The sequence below is a fragment of the Malurus melanocephalus genome, unplaced genomic scaffold (assembly GCF_030028575.1).
Source record: "Malurus melanocephalus ecotype Western Australia unplaced genomic scaffold, MMel_1.1 scaffold_177, whole genome shotgun sequence".
NCBI classification, from domain to species: Eukaryota; Metazoa; Chordata; class Aves; order Passeriformes; family Maluridae; genus Malurus; species Malurus melanocephalus.
This window is the reverse complement of record NW_026623409.1, coordinates 98145-112566: the sequence shown is the minus strand read 5'-3', so window position 1 is coordinate 112566 and position 14422 is coordinate 98145. Positions and strand designations below refer to the sequence as shown.

General features: G+C 40.7%; 1 protein-coding gene across 1 annotated transcript; it reads left to right on the top strand.

Moving 5' to 3' along the window:
- The first annotated feature begins 4980 nt into the window (after positions 1 to 4980).
- CMTM6 (CKLF like MARVEL transmembrane domain containing 6) lies at positions 4981 to 14416 on the top strand. The gene is made up of 4 exons (XM_057372678.1): positions 4981 to 5257; positions 9957 to 10133; positions 11054 to 11152; positions 12593 to 14416. The coding sequence occupies exons 1-4, from the start codon at positions 5132 to 5134 to the stop codon at positions 12740 to 12742; spliced, it is 552 nt and encodes a 183-aa protein (XP_057228661.1). The 5' UTR covers positions 4981 to 5131; the 3' UTR covers positions 12743 to 14416.
- Positions 14417 to 14422: the final 6 nt, after the last annotated feature.

The window sequence follows — 14422 nt, the reverse complement described above, 5'->3', positions numbered from 1 at the left end:
ATGCCACTTCTGTGTATTTAAAGCATTTAAATGTGTTTTTCCCTAAACCTTTGGAGTTTTTTGGTTGTTTGTTTTTTCAATTATTATTTACAAACTATTATTTATAAAAAGACTGTGTCCTACCATTTTTCATTCTACAAGACTAAAGTAGCCTGCTTCCCTCCCTAAAATTCAAATTCTCTTAATGCTGCTGTCACTACCTATCTGCAGCCTGCTTGTGCTGCTAGGAGGAAAAATTTACTACAAAAGGAAAATATCTGAGAATGTTTCTGTGGTATCTGATGTCTTTGGCTTCTTGTTTTCCCCTGATAAGACCARGATTCCTGGGCTGGTTGCTTTGTCCTCTTGAGCTGCAGTTCCCCCAACTACTGCTTTGGTGAGAGTAGACAATTAAGATGGGATTTACCACTACTACCATGCAAAACTAGTCTCTGTGACAAATGGCCCTTTTCACAAAGGGTAGTGCCAGTAAACCCTATTTCCTGTTATTCTTTCACCATCAAGTCAGGCACCAAACTAAACAAACTGGATAAAACACTGAAGCTAATTTGTCGAGGATACTTTCTTGCTCTAGGCTGAGGTTTAGGATTACCCCAATTTTTAAAAGAGTACTAGCATGAATTATTAATTATTATTTTGCTTCTAATCCTTCTGTGCCTTTAGTGCTATTGGGTATAAAGTTTAGACTAGCACATAAGATGCGGAAAGCAAAGAGGTAATACAAGAACTACAGAGCACAATTTTAATAACAATACTTTTAAAATGCTTCTCAATATGAACACTGAAAAAGTGCTACAATAGAAATCCAGAAATTCTTTTAGACTTTCAGGGTTAGTTCTGTGTAGACAAACTGCTGATTAGCCTGAAACTAAACTGTTTCAGGGGAATTTTGTAAATCTTCTCTTCCTCCTTCTCTACCCTGTTCCTACATCAATTCTTTTGAGTATACTTGTTCTAATAAAGCGGCTCTGCAAATTTTAATCTTGAAACTTTTGAGTAAATGTCCACTTTATTTCCAGAGAGGTCATATTTTTCAGCTGAAAATTACAATCTCTGAAATGTACACATGGCTTTTAGGTTTTATGGACTTGCTACTATATTGACATTAAATCTTTAGTGATACTTCTGAAATGCGAGAATTGCCGCCTCTTGGGCTGCAGTCTCTTGTTGGGGAGCAGACAGTTTGCAGTAGGACACCTGCAGCAGCAGAGCTGTTGCCTATGGAATACCTCATGGCTTAATGCTTCTCTGTGCCATGCAGAAAACCACTGAGAAGAGTTGGCTTAAGCTTGCATTTGGGAAATGTGGGGATTTCATCTCTAGTGCCATACAGGATACCTAGTAATAGCTGTTAAAAATGCTAATTCTTCATCTTCAGCTGTTTAAAAATCAAGCCTTCAAGCATATTTAGTATTGTGTCAGGGTTTATGAAGTTCGGTTTTAATACTGAGCCCAAAAGAAGAGCCCCAAGAGCTAAAGAAGGTGCAGCAGATGCATCACATTCAAGTCTTCTCTGATCTCATTGTTTCAGTACTCGGAATATTCAATTTGCTAGATAATCATCTTGTATTTACTTCATATAATACATGGGGATAGTCATGAACAGAAGCTGTTGAGATGCCCATGTGACATCAAAATGAAGGAGGGAGATGTGCCTCTGACAGGCTGTCTTTAGTGGAAATCCCTGGGTTGTACAGKAACACACACCTCTTCCTCACCACCCTTCCGATGAAACTAAGTCTGTCTCCTTCAGTGGTTTGGGCTTTTAAGCTGCTTTCCCATTCCTCTATTTCCTTCTCATTTTCTTTCTGACAAGTGAAAAACCCCTACATGTGCTTATGAAAGTGGGAAAAGGAGAACATGGATTCGTGAGGCAGTGCTGCCAATTCTGAGTGTGAGATGCAGGCTTTAGTGTCATGCTGTAACATGGCACACGTAGAGTGCCAAAGTGCCACTGGGGCTCACTTGATGAAAACAGTGATGCAGCTGYGACCTCAATCCCCCTTGGTGCAGTAGCTGGCATTTACTCAACTGCTTTAAGGAGCTCCAGTCACACTTTTGGAAAGTATTTCAGCATTGGGGGCAAGAMGTGGCAACTGTCATAAAGATATACTGTGTACACTGCAATCTCCCCTAATGAGAGGGCTTTCTCAGTCGGTATTGCTTTTTGGTCACTATGGAGGGTGTCTTGGAGATGTAATGAGGGAGAAAACTAGGTCACTCATCACTAATCTGCTTCCACTGATGTCCCACTCTATGCCTGGCTGACTGGAGATGTTACCACAGCTTAGCATCTAACTGCAGGGTTGCTCCTTGGCCACCATGTCCTGCCTTTAGCTCTGCTCCTGCCATTCCAGCAGAGCCTATGGCAGGGTAAGAGACTTCTCTTTTTTGAAAACTGCCAGGTGYAGCACATAAACAAAAGGAATTTTTTGCTGTAGATCACACCACAGCCAGAAGGTGCTGTTATTTGCATTAACAGGAGTTTCATTTATTGTAACTGTTGTTTTGATACCCTCTTTAAAAGAAAGTTACTGTACTTGAAAGTTAATGATGATAAAAGTGTGAAGAACACTTGCTGTATCTCTGTGAAGCATTTACAACTTAGTGCTTTAAGTATTTTCAAGATATCAGTGCTACTGTCCGGTTTTGATTTCTACTTTGTCACATGGCCTTACAGATCCCTAGCTTTTCTTCATCTCGTATAAATAAATAAATAAATAAATAAATAAATAAATAAATAAATAAATAAATAGATCGACCTCAATAAGCTAGGCTTTAAATGGCAAGCTAACCTTTATCATTCATGCATCATTGACATGTATTTCCTGGAGAGGGCCTGAACAGGAAAAACAACTTAAAGACAGTGGAAGCTAGAAAGAGGTTGCAATCTATTTCATCTTTTGTRGACTTGTTTTGTGTTTCTGTGACTCCTTGAAAAGCAGCCTGTCCTCAAGACAGTTGTCTTCAGAATTAACATCTGTGTTCATAATCTAGCAATGCTGCATGAGGACATTCTGAAGACTCATAAGGGAGCAGCTACAAAATAACCTTGGATGCTACCAAACACCTTAAAAGAGCTGACAATTGCTTCTATCTCAGTTAAGTTGTGCCCTCATCAGACCACAGTATAGCCGAGATACATGCTTTGGAGTTATTCAGCCAGTTGTGAAATATTACCAAGGAAGAAAAGAAAATGAGAAGGAAATTTCCTTCAGAAGACAGATGTAATCTTGTTTATAATATACTAGTGTGATAAAAGGTAGTGAGGGCACTGGGAACTTACAAGCAGTAACAGCAAATGTTCCTGACTACACCAGCCTGCTCAGTCCTGTAGTCTGGGATGCTGCCAACAGAGCTATGTTAGAGTCATCCCAATCCCGGGTAGAAGCTTGGGCACACCCGTGGTTATACCTCATTTGTTTTAGCGGAAACTCCCATGCCTTGGGAATCATATGACTTGCCTCCCAAGCCAGCTCCTGAAGTAAAGCATTGTTTATGGCACAGACAAGTCTGTATGATCCTGCCTAGGGACACTGTATGTTGCACTGGCTTGTGTTGTCTCACCAGGAGAAGTCAGGCACATGGCCTGCAGATCCACACTCAGCGTGGAGTGTGGCCCAGCTRCTTTTGTCTGGCCTGTACTTCTGCATCTGTCCAGATAACAGGGTCCCTTGGCAGGGTTAAAAATAGCTCCAACTTCATGGGGCTGTGTAGCACACACTCTCCCTCTACACTGTGCAGTTCTCAAAGAGAGGCAATGTCCAAACAACTTGGTCTGTTCCCTAAGCAGGGAATCAGTTCCTATACAGCTAATGTTAAGAAAGCACATCACCTTTTCCGTCCAGAGCAATCTTCTTTTTCTTTGAACTTAAACAAGAGAAATATAGCTGAACTTGAATATGAAGGACTATAATAACTCAGTAAACAATACATCAATAACATAGAAAGGAACATAACACACCTTTGCTTAAATACAACAGGTTCAATCTACTCTTAGTAGTAACCAAAAGCTATAGGTTCTTTTAAAAGCTGATCTGAGCAGCGTATGGGAGTGTATTAGCTGAGGCTTGGGGATATGAGTGTTTTCTCTCATTAACAAGGAATGACTTTAATGACAGTGATTCTTCCCCTATATTTGGCACTGGTGAGGCCGCACCTTGAGGTGCRYAGTCWGAGGCCTTTCARTTCAGGAAGGACATTGAGGTGCTGAAATGAGCCCAGAAKAGGGCAGTGGAGCTGGTGAAGGGCCTGGAGGGCAAGYCCTGTGAGGAGCAACCCAAAGAGCTGGGGTTGTTTAGCTGGGAGAAGAGGASGCTTGGCTTSGGGGTGATCTTATTGCTCTCTAGARCTACCTGAAAGGAGGCTGTRAGCTGAGGGTGGGCTTTGGCCTCTTCTCTCAGACAACTCCTGAGGGGATGAGAGGACATAGTCTCAAGCTGCGTCAGGTGAAGTTCAGATTGGACATCAGGAAGAATTTCTTCACAGGATTGATTAGATATTGGGTAGGGCKGCCCAGCGAGGTGGTAGGGTCACCGCCCTGGAAAGTGTTTTAGGAAAGGCTGGACGTGGTGCTCAGTGCCAGGGCCTGGTTGACGTGGTAGTGTTTGGTTGGATTCAATGATCTCAGAGGGTTTTTCCAACCTAACTGATTCTGTGAATGTATGCAGGGAAAGCTTTGGGATTAAAACCCCCTTCTGATACCGCAATCTCCTGTAACAAGTGAATAATATTGTAAACTTTACCTGTTAAGCCCCGGTGAGAGCGCTGAGCACAGACCGGGCCCGAGGCAGTCCGGGCCGTCCCTCACAGGCCGCTCCCGCCCGCGGCCGCCAGGGAGCGCGCTGGCGCCCGCCGCAGGAAACGCCTTTGTCCCGCCGGGAGCAACCGCCGGGCGCAACTGCCGCCTTCCCGCGGCCCTCCCGCCCTTCCCGCTCCCTCCCCGCCCCGCACGCCGCCGCCGCCGCCGCCGGAAACGCCTTTGTCCCGCCGGGAGCAACCGCCGGGCGCAACTGCCGCCTTCCCGCGGCCCTCCCGCCCTTCCCGCTCCCTCCCCGCCCCGCACGCCGCCGCCGCCGCCGCCCTTTTGCTTTCGGTTTTCCGCAGCTGACCGCCGCCGGCTGGCCCGGCCATGAGCAACGGCGCCGTCTACAACGAGACCACGGAACCGGAGGCGAAGGCGGCCCGCCGCCTCCCCTTCGGCTTCACCCTAGAGCGCCTGTGGGGATGGCGGCTGCCGGTCAAGGTGCTCCAGACGGTGAGTGCCCTCCTCTCCTCCCTTCACCACGCGGGACGTGCCGGGCCTGGCGTGGAGGGAGCGCCCCTTGTGGAGAGGGTGCCCGGGGCGGGCAGAGACCGAGGGTGTCCCGGGGCTGAGCCATCCCCGGCTCTGGGATGGAAACGAGCGTGTTGTGATGACCTTCGGCTTTAGGACRGTCTCCCGCCGCTTAAAAATTAAASTTCACGGTGATCCAGCGCAGGCTGGGGAGACGGCCGGACACAGGCTTGGAGGGAATGGATTCTGCCTGTCGGAAAGATTCTGCCCTTCTCCGCTGGGAAGGTGTCCTGACTTGGGACGTGCCATGGGGTCACTAAAGTTATGCAAACTTGTAACTCAGGTGGAAAGCTGGCGTGGTTCATTATAATGCAGGTTCAAAGTGGTTTATGGTGGGGAAGTGACGGGACTGTTTCTCCTGCAAGTCCGGGCTGCAGGAGTAGGTGCTGACATCTGATGGTGCCGGCCTCGTGTGCCCGAGGCTCGGTGCTGCGGCCGCAGTGATCCAGCTGCCTGCTGGCCTTAAAAAMCACCCGCTCTGGCTTAAAATCAGAGGGAAGCCTCACAGGAAATGTGATGTTTTCTTCAGAGGGTCAGATTGGATGAAAACAGTAGGGAGAAGCCTTTGGTTGAACCTTATGACAGGGCAGTAGAACTGGGAAGGTCTTCCCTGAGCCGTGAGCTCCACACTTCCCTCTCCTGCTGCTCCTGCAGCTTGTTCTAAGCCTGTCACTCTGCACTGTCTGAACTTAAATCAAGGAGCTCATTTCTCCCATAATTTGTGGTGGAAAATTGCACCACATTCGTGTAATGATGGTGGCCCATTGCTTGAGGCATCACTTCATGTCAGGCAGCTCTGGGCCCACCAGGAAATAAAAGGTTTATAATCTGCTGGCTTTTTTACCACGTGAATTAAGGGGTTGGGCTCCTGGTGTGAGCTCCTGTTTGTTCTGTCCTTCATGATGGCCTCTTCCAAATGTACCTTATCCTGCTGATAAGGATGTGAGGAGCATCTTACTTAAGTACTGGCAGGGAGGGAGTGAAACCCATGGTGGTAAAGGGCAGCTGACTGTGAATGTGTGTCACCCTGCAGTCAGATTTATCATGCTTACAGGAACTGTAGGTGATTTCCAACCCTATCTTGTTACTTCACCGCTGCAGAAAAGAGCACATTTGGTTTTTAAGCCTCATTTCACACACAGTCAAAACCCTCAACCAGAAACATAATATTCTTCAGTGCTTGTTAAGGCTAGTGGTACCACTGCCAAAAATAAAGTGTTCTAAGTGTGTTTTAAAAAATCACACCCAAGAATGCTTTAAATAAATATAATAGAATATAAACTTCTGATTCATCTGCTGGAGATTATTAAGTAAGATCTGCTGACTTGTGTTCTCTGAGAAGCAGAACATGTATATAAGKAGGTTAATTGATTAATGAAAATAAAATAAGTGATTATGTAGTCAAATTTGCTGGTGTATCAAAGTCTATCAAAACTGTTTGATTATTTTAAATGATTTGTTAGTAGAAAAAACGAGAATAATTATCATTATCCTAAAAAGGACAAATAGCTACTTGATGTGCTGTTAAATAATTAGTAGTTTATGGCCTGCACCCATTTGTCAGTGARTGGAAAAAGAAAATGGAGTTATAGTTGTTCACCCTCCTAATTTCCAACTTCTTCCCTCTCTTTTTACAACTTTTATCAAAATGCACAGATCTTGAGTGCTTGCTCAAAACACTTAAACCACCAAAAGTTTCTGAAGGTGGAAGCCTCAGTCTCTGCAGTAAGAAAAAGATTCCTGTTTTGGGAAGGTGTTGATTTTTGGAAATGCCAGTGATAGTCATTAACATCTATTAGSTTTGTGTTACAATAGTGGTTGTTGCGGAGATTATGCCCCGATAATTGCTTGTGTGGACTGCTCAACAGGGCATTGCAAGCAGAAAGGGAGCTCTCTTCATTACAGAGGTGATTATGGATTTTATAACATACTTTAAATCACCTGGTGGAAACTGGCTTCTAGACCTACTTTTCTTCAGATGAATGATGGYATACATTGTAACTTTAGCCAGTCCTTTTGAGCAAATGAAACAAGGAAAATGTGACTGCTGAAAGGATGCTGGGAGGCATGTTGCTGCACAGGTTTCTAGAGGGTTGTTTGGGTTTTTTTTTAGAATAAGTGTAATATTCTTGTTAGTCTATGAGTGGCTCAAATTCTGCACAAAGTTAAATGGCACAGTGTATATTGAGCCAAGACAGAAATAGAAACGACTTCTTACCTAAAGCAGGAAGAGTTGTCACAATTATTGTTTAATCAAAATGCCCTGKCTGGAAAGGAAAATTGTAATTCAGGCTTAAATATCAGCTCCTTTTTGAGCTGTTCATGTCCAATAGTAGCCCCAGTTGTGCACTTAATAGAGASTTAATATGTGCTCCCATCTGAACTAGAAGATTTTGTACTGGGAATCCCAGTGCTGAGCATCTTCACAGGCTCACTGGCAAATTCAATAATCTGCTCTATTTTCATAGCATTCTCTTATAGCATTTCACTTGTTAAATGTTCTTTACAAACTTGACACTTGTTTAGAAACTGTCAACAGTAATGTCAATATCAATGAATAATTTCTTGCTGGTAAGAGACAGATGAAGATGTTTAATTTCTGGTGTACGTGCAGACAGATAGAACTAACAGCAAAATTTAAAAAATCAAAAGGAACTGCTACTCCAACAATGCTTTTGGTGCTTAAAACTAATATTTTTTTTTGTACTAATAAGACAACAGAAGAGTCCCCTTTTTTTCTGATAATGATATCAAAGAGCTAGTTAAGAAACCCAAGCAGAGCTCTATGGCATCTTATAAATGTGCTGTTGATACAATAACTTAATTAAAGCACTTGTTCAAAGTTCTTCAAGCCAAATTTTTTATTGATGTACTCTATTTTATTACTCAGCTTCTTAATAAAAAAATTAAGTATTGACTTGGACAACTCCCACACAGGATTCCACTCAGCAAATCTCAATTATTTGACACTGAACCCKTTATAGCTGCTCTTTGAGTGGGAYTTTTTTCRTCTTGTTTGTACACTCATTGGARAAGCTTTTTTCAGTTACTTTGATCATATTATGGTTATCTGGACATATACTTTCTTTTGAGGATTTATTTTCTTTCTGTTCTGTTTCAGCTCAAGTGAAAGTGCTGGCATTCAGTTTCCAGTGCTTATAAAAAGAAATAGCAGTGTACATGAAAACGTATCTCATAGCTGATCTTGTGAAAAATGTGAAATTGAGTCATTGGATGCAGCTGTAAGCACATGTTTAGAAATGCAAAAATAAAACCAAAACAAAACCATAAAAATTGAAATTCAGAGTTCAAAATATTCCAGAACAGCCGCTATAGTTCACTGGTTTAGGTGCAAAGGCTGCTGAGAAGTTTGTGTTGCCAGCCACTGTGGGAGAGAAAGGAAGCATGTGGAGGCCTGATAATAATATTGAAGTTTCCCAGCTCCTGTTTTTCCCCTTTCTGAGTTGCTGTTTACTTTATATGATTGTTGCATTTCCAAAACATGATTCTTAGAAGTGACTTTCTGAGACCTGGCTTAGTAAGGGGAATTTACACTTCCTACTGCTAAATTGTTATTCTTGCTTTTATTGTTAGAAAACTGAAACTGAAGACTGATGGTTATTTTCTAGAACAATTCTGAATTTTAGATTTAGATTATTTTTTTTAAATGAAGAACTGTCAAGCTCATTATTGCCTGGATACTCTTATTAAAAATATGATTGTCATTCTTATATTGGTCTCAATTTTATGTCCCAGTCTGATTCCTACTCATGGTTTTGTTTTAATTTGGTGAACTCCCTACTACAAGGATCTATAAAGCTATGTCAACTGTATGGGATGAAGGAAACAAGCGAGAAGTGGCCAAAATAAGCTAACAGTTAAATAAAGCAATATTCTTTCTTGTACAATAAAATAGTAGAAAATCCAGCAGCAGGGATATGGTGACTGTACAGGAATTAAGTCATATTCTTTTCTCAAGACGTACTATGGCAGGAAGATGAARATAAGCTTCTGTATAGATTAAATGATGTCCAACATAGCTTGAACATAGTGTAAAGTTTTGGTTCCCACAAGAACAGTTGAGCTTCTGTAATTACTGGGTCATAAGCATGTGAACTGTTGACCACATGGTCTTTCTCTGAAGTTTTGTCAAACGAGGTAACATCAGCTGTAAACTTTTAGGAAAGCAGCTGAGAGTGTGTGTGTACTGACAAGTTTCCCCGCTCCCCTCAACCCAAATGCATTTAAAACTGAGTGCAGCTGTATRTAGTAAGCAATAGCATTTTTGCAGTGTGTGTGTTGTCCACACTGCTCCTCTGCTACCAACTGGCAGTTGCACAAAACCACAAAACAGGAATCTTGTCTGTCTAATCAACAAGCCTRTGTTTATCTGTGTGCTCACCTTAGCTGAGTTTACTTAATCGATCACTTTTAACACCCAAGTGTAAACCATGTCGTTATACAATTATTTCTGCCTGTAAGAAAACAGAGCAGAATTTTACCAAATTTTTTTTAGATTGAGGATTCTCCTCACAGCTAGCTTTATTGTCTGTATCAGAGATGTTGGTTGGTTGAAGATATTGGAGACTTGATCCAAYTCAAACATGTTACTTGTTTGCAGATCCTCTCTTTTGTGGCTGTTGTTTGTGAAGAAATTGTGGAGGATTGCACCAGTTGTAGCGGACTTTACTTCTTTGAATTCATAAGCTGCAGTGCCTTTCTTTTGAGCCTCCTGATTCTGTCTGTATATTGCACTGAGATGTATGAATCACTGGGGGAAGATAAAGTGCCGAAACTGGTAAGAAAATGTATTTTTGTTAAAAAACAAACCATTTCTTCTAAATGTGGAAGAACTGTCGTGGAGTAAAAAGGCCATCCAAAATGAATCTCCCTTTCTTATCCATGCAAAGGGTAGATTAAAGTATCTTAYAGTTAACAAATGAGCAAACTTTGAGACAACTGACAACTTTTTCAAAGGTGGCTACTTGCAGGATTTTAGGAATCATGTGGAAAAGTCTTTCCACATTAATGTTACTAATACTATTGCATAGCCATCACATATATGCGTATGTATATGGAATAGAGATTCCTGCCAGCACAATACTTGTAATTTATCAGTTTACCCTGTCTATTTTTCTACTGGGTGTAGCCTACCTCCTTTTTAGCAATAATCATAACTCATTACGGTTTATGGTTTTACATTTCAGAAGATCCAACACTGAGAGAAAGTTGCTCTATGAACTCAGTAGGAACATTATTCTGTCTGATGAGAGTCCCTTCCTATTTGCCTTCAGAGCAAACAATAGGGTCTTTATGTGAGGGTACACATAAGGGAGTGTAGTAAAAGGTTTGAATGAGCACATTTACTTACAGTTTTCGAATATCCCAAATGTTTTACTTAGGGAATAAAACTACCATGGTTGTCCTGAGCTTGAATCTGATTGTGAGAAAAGGTTAGATGAAAATAATTAATTAATTAAAAATACAAAACCAGGGCAGGCTCCTTTGAACAGCTGATAATGCTGTTTAAATAGCTGATAATGTTGAATGTAATTTGGAATGTTGTTGTAAAATATATTTTCGGAAGCTTYCACTAGCATCAAAGTATCAAAACATAAGTTCACAGATAGGTTAACTCAGCTGTTGTTATGATGTTTGTTCTTTTCAGGTAACCTATCTACAATTAAATTATGTATTTTTTTATATATATACTTGCAGAATTTTTGGGCGTTGCCAGTCATAGGTGCCTGGTTTCTGATAGCATCAATAGTATTTTCTGCAAACAACTCTGGCTCTGCTGCTGAAAGTGCTGCATATGTAAGTCTTAAAATGGCAAGATTTACTTTGTATTTATTGGGTATGTTAATTTCTCTGCGCTCTAAACTTCACTCAATTTGCAGAGAAGAAACTGGGCAGGACTCAGTGTATTTTGATGTTTCAGGAGGAATTAGCTATTTCAGACCTTCCAGAAACTTACTGTAGGAAATCCAAAGAGCTGACATTCCWCAGGGTTGCTGAAAAGTTCTGTGTGCACTTGCAGCTCCCCACCTTTTGCCTGCTGCTTTGGATGTGTATTATTTCCTGTCATCTCTTGCTGTTCAACATTGTAATCTCTTGAAGTTTCCCCAGTTCTCTGATACCCSGCTTCTGAAATTTCCGGTTTTCCTCAATTGTCCTTTCATAATGCCACACCCTCATAAAGTCATTGAGAAACCCTGGCTTTTGCCAGGCATTACAGAGCACATACAGACAACACTGACTTGCACAGTCTGCAATAAGAGCAGCAGTTTCTTCCGTGACAACAGTAGTAGAGCAACAGGGCATTCAACTCTCAGGGAACACTGAGGAAGCTCAGGGCAAGGCACTGAAGGGGCTTTGGGATGCTGTGGATGTCATAATTCCCTAATCATTTGRATACTTCTTTTGAATAACCATGGAATTGTGAATATGTGAGTTTAAAAGATCAAATTCTTGAATGAGAAAAAAATTATTTGGAAAAGGTAATTCTGTTCCGCAGGCAGCATCAGTTGTTAGAGATACACACTTTTTTATAGTCATCTTTGGTGATGTAGATCTATTCAGACCTAATATAAAACCGGTTTCAAGTTTGTTTTTTTCTGGTGCAGGATAAAAAAAAAACTACTGTGATTTAATTGCTATTAATGTCAAATTGCTTTGGTCCAAACCAGTTGTGTAAAATGTAGGTAGAGTTAAAATAATGCGTATGTTCCTTTCCTTGTTTGAAAAAAGCTGCCTTCTTATCACTTCTCATCTTGGYGTGGCTAGTAACAAAATGTCATTCRCAAAACGTAATWTCATTATCTCTTGCTGACCCAGGTTCTTTTCCATTTTCTCTTCCTTCTCCTTCCATGTGTTATTCTTCATTTACTCTCTTTGATCAGCAGCTGTTTCTTGGATAAACACTCTGCTATATCGCCAATGCCATGCTGCTTTAATAACTGAATTTGGCAATTAAACTAATATATTTTTACTATTAAATGTTAATTAGAACCCAGCATAAGGTTCACACTTGATTAAAAGAAAGAAAACAATAAAAACTTCAGCAATAAATATGCTAGAATTATGATTTCTGATCTGTTTCTAATTTGAATGGAAYTATGGATTTAAGGAGGACTGTAATCTTAATATATATGTTATTAATGTATATAAAATGGTCCAGCAAATCTCTCCAAAAAATGTTAGGATTCTGTTACTGATTATGCATTTTAAAATCACATATTTCTGTTACTTTCACAGGTGTTTGGATTTTTTGCAACTTGTGCATTTGCAGGTGAATTTATTACAGAGTTAATTCTCAAACGAAAGCAAAATGTCGATGGACGCTCTGAAAATCCTGGTAACACTCCACGTACCACAGAAAATCAGCCATTGAATAAAMAAAGATAACTTCCTGAAATTGTTTCTTTTTTAATTTTTTTTTAATTGGAGCAAACTAAAATGAACTTTCAGTGGACAATAGGTAACAACTTCTGTTTCTTCATTCTAATCAATTTTGTACACATTGCTCATCACAAATTTTTATGGATTCTTAGGTCAAGTAATGGCATTTTGAGCATCATGTTCTAAGGTAACTAGTCCTGCTTAATAACTAGTCCTGCCACCTGCTGGACCAGTTAACTTCAGGATAACAGTGTACTGATTTGATTTTGACAGAGGTGACTAATAAAGGTCAATGTCCGAGGCATAAATTCTGAGCTATAGCCTAAAGATATTTCCTGGATAAATGGACCAGATGCTTCTGTTGCAAATTATAAATTAGTACAGCAGAATTTACTTTTGTACTTCCTGGTAAAACTGAATGTAAAAGGGATACCTAACTGTAACCTTACTGAAATGCCTATCCTTAAGTGTAAAGGATTTTATTTTACTATTCCTATGTCTTAGTTCYGTCTGTGGAGCTCAGTTTAATAGTGACCATTTATGGGGAGGGTAATATAAATWATATAATAAGGAGACAGTTTTGCTTCCCATGATTGTCAAAGTTTCGACTTGTATGGAATCTTCTTTCAGGTGATTTCAAAAGCTGTAACAGTTGCAGGAAGAAACTTGAAAAGCCAGCAATGAGAYGAAAAAGATAAAGAATAAATATTTTCATGAAGCAATCCCAAAAGTAACAATCTGAATATCAGTGGGAAAAACCTTACTGCACATTGGTACTACCCTGGTGAGCATTGCTTGCAAGGTTAATACCATATGCAGCTTGTTCAGGCATAGATAATGCTAAGTTTTGCCTGAATGGTTTTGAACCTCACCATTTTTGGTGTTTATAAATAGTGCAGTAGCTTGAGACTTCTTGCTGCTGACTAGCTCAGTTGGTAAAACAGGTAAATAAGCACTTGTACCCTCGATTTGGTTTAAAAGCCACAATGTGTAAGACTGCAAGGAACACTACTGATTGGGACRTGTATTGGACAGGTGACGGATGTATTAGACCAGATGTGGATGGCTGTAAAAGTAATTAAGTGCTGAAAAAACATTTTTCTGATGTCTGAGGTAAAAGCAAGASTGTTACACCTGTCTTAAGAGGAAAGCCTTCAAAAGCAGAGCAAATTGCTGTAAGCCAGGAGATGTTCAAAAATGCCAAAGCAAATGAGAAAAAAGCTGATTATGCAAAAACAATTCTTGTTTGAGTGACATTTGCCTGTGACATTTGCCATGTCTCCCAGGCATTAACTGCATTTCATCAATATCCCAGTCTGGCATGTTCCTAGTCCTGTAACCTGTTGTGGCAGCATTGAGACTAAGCCCTCCAGAAACTGGCTAAGCTGTATTTGGGAAAGGAAGAGGAAGCTGTTTTAAAACAAAGGACTRTAATAGCAGGTCAGACTTGGTTTTTTCCATTGCTGCCACTTTCTGATAAGTGTGAGTTTGTGATTTTCTCTCTCTATGAGACTTAAGCCTAACACTACACTTTGCTTGGAGGTTGTAAAATGTTGCCAGGGAGCATGAAATACCAAGTTAAAGCTGTAGCTTTGTTTCAGATCTATGCATAGAAGAGGTACTTTCCTTCATAGAATTTCCTGTGTTGTAAAGAATAAATGCTCTTTGGACTTGCTTTGTTTTTTT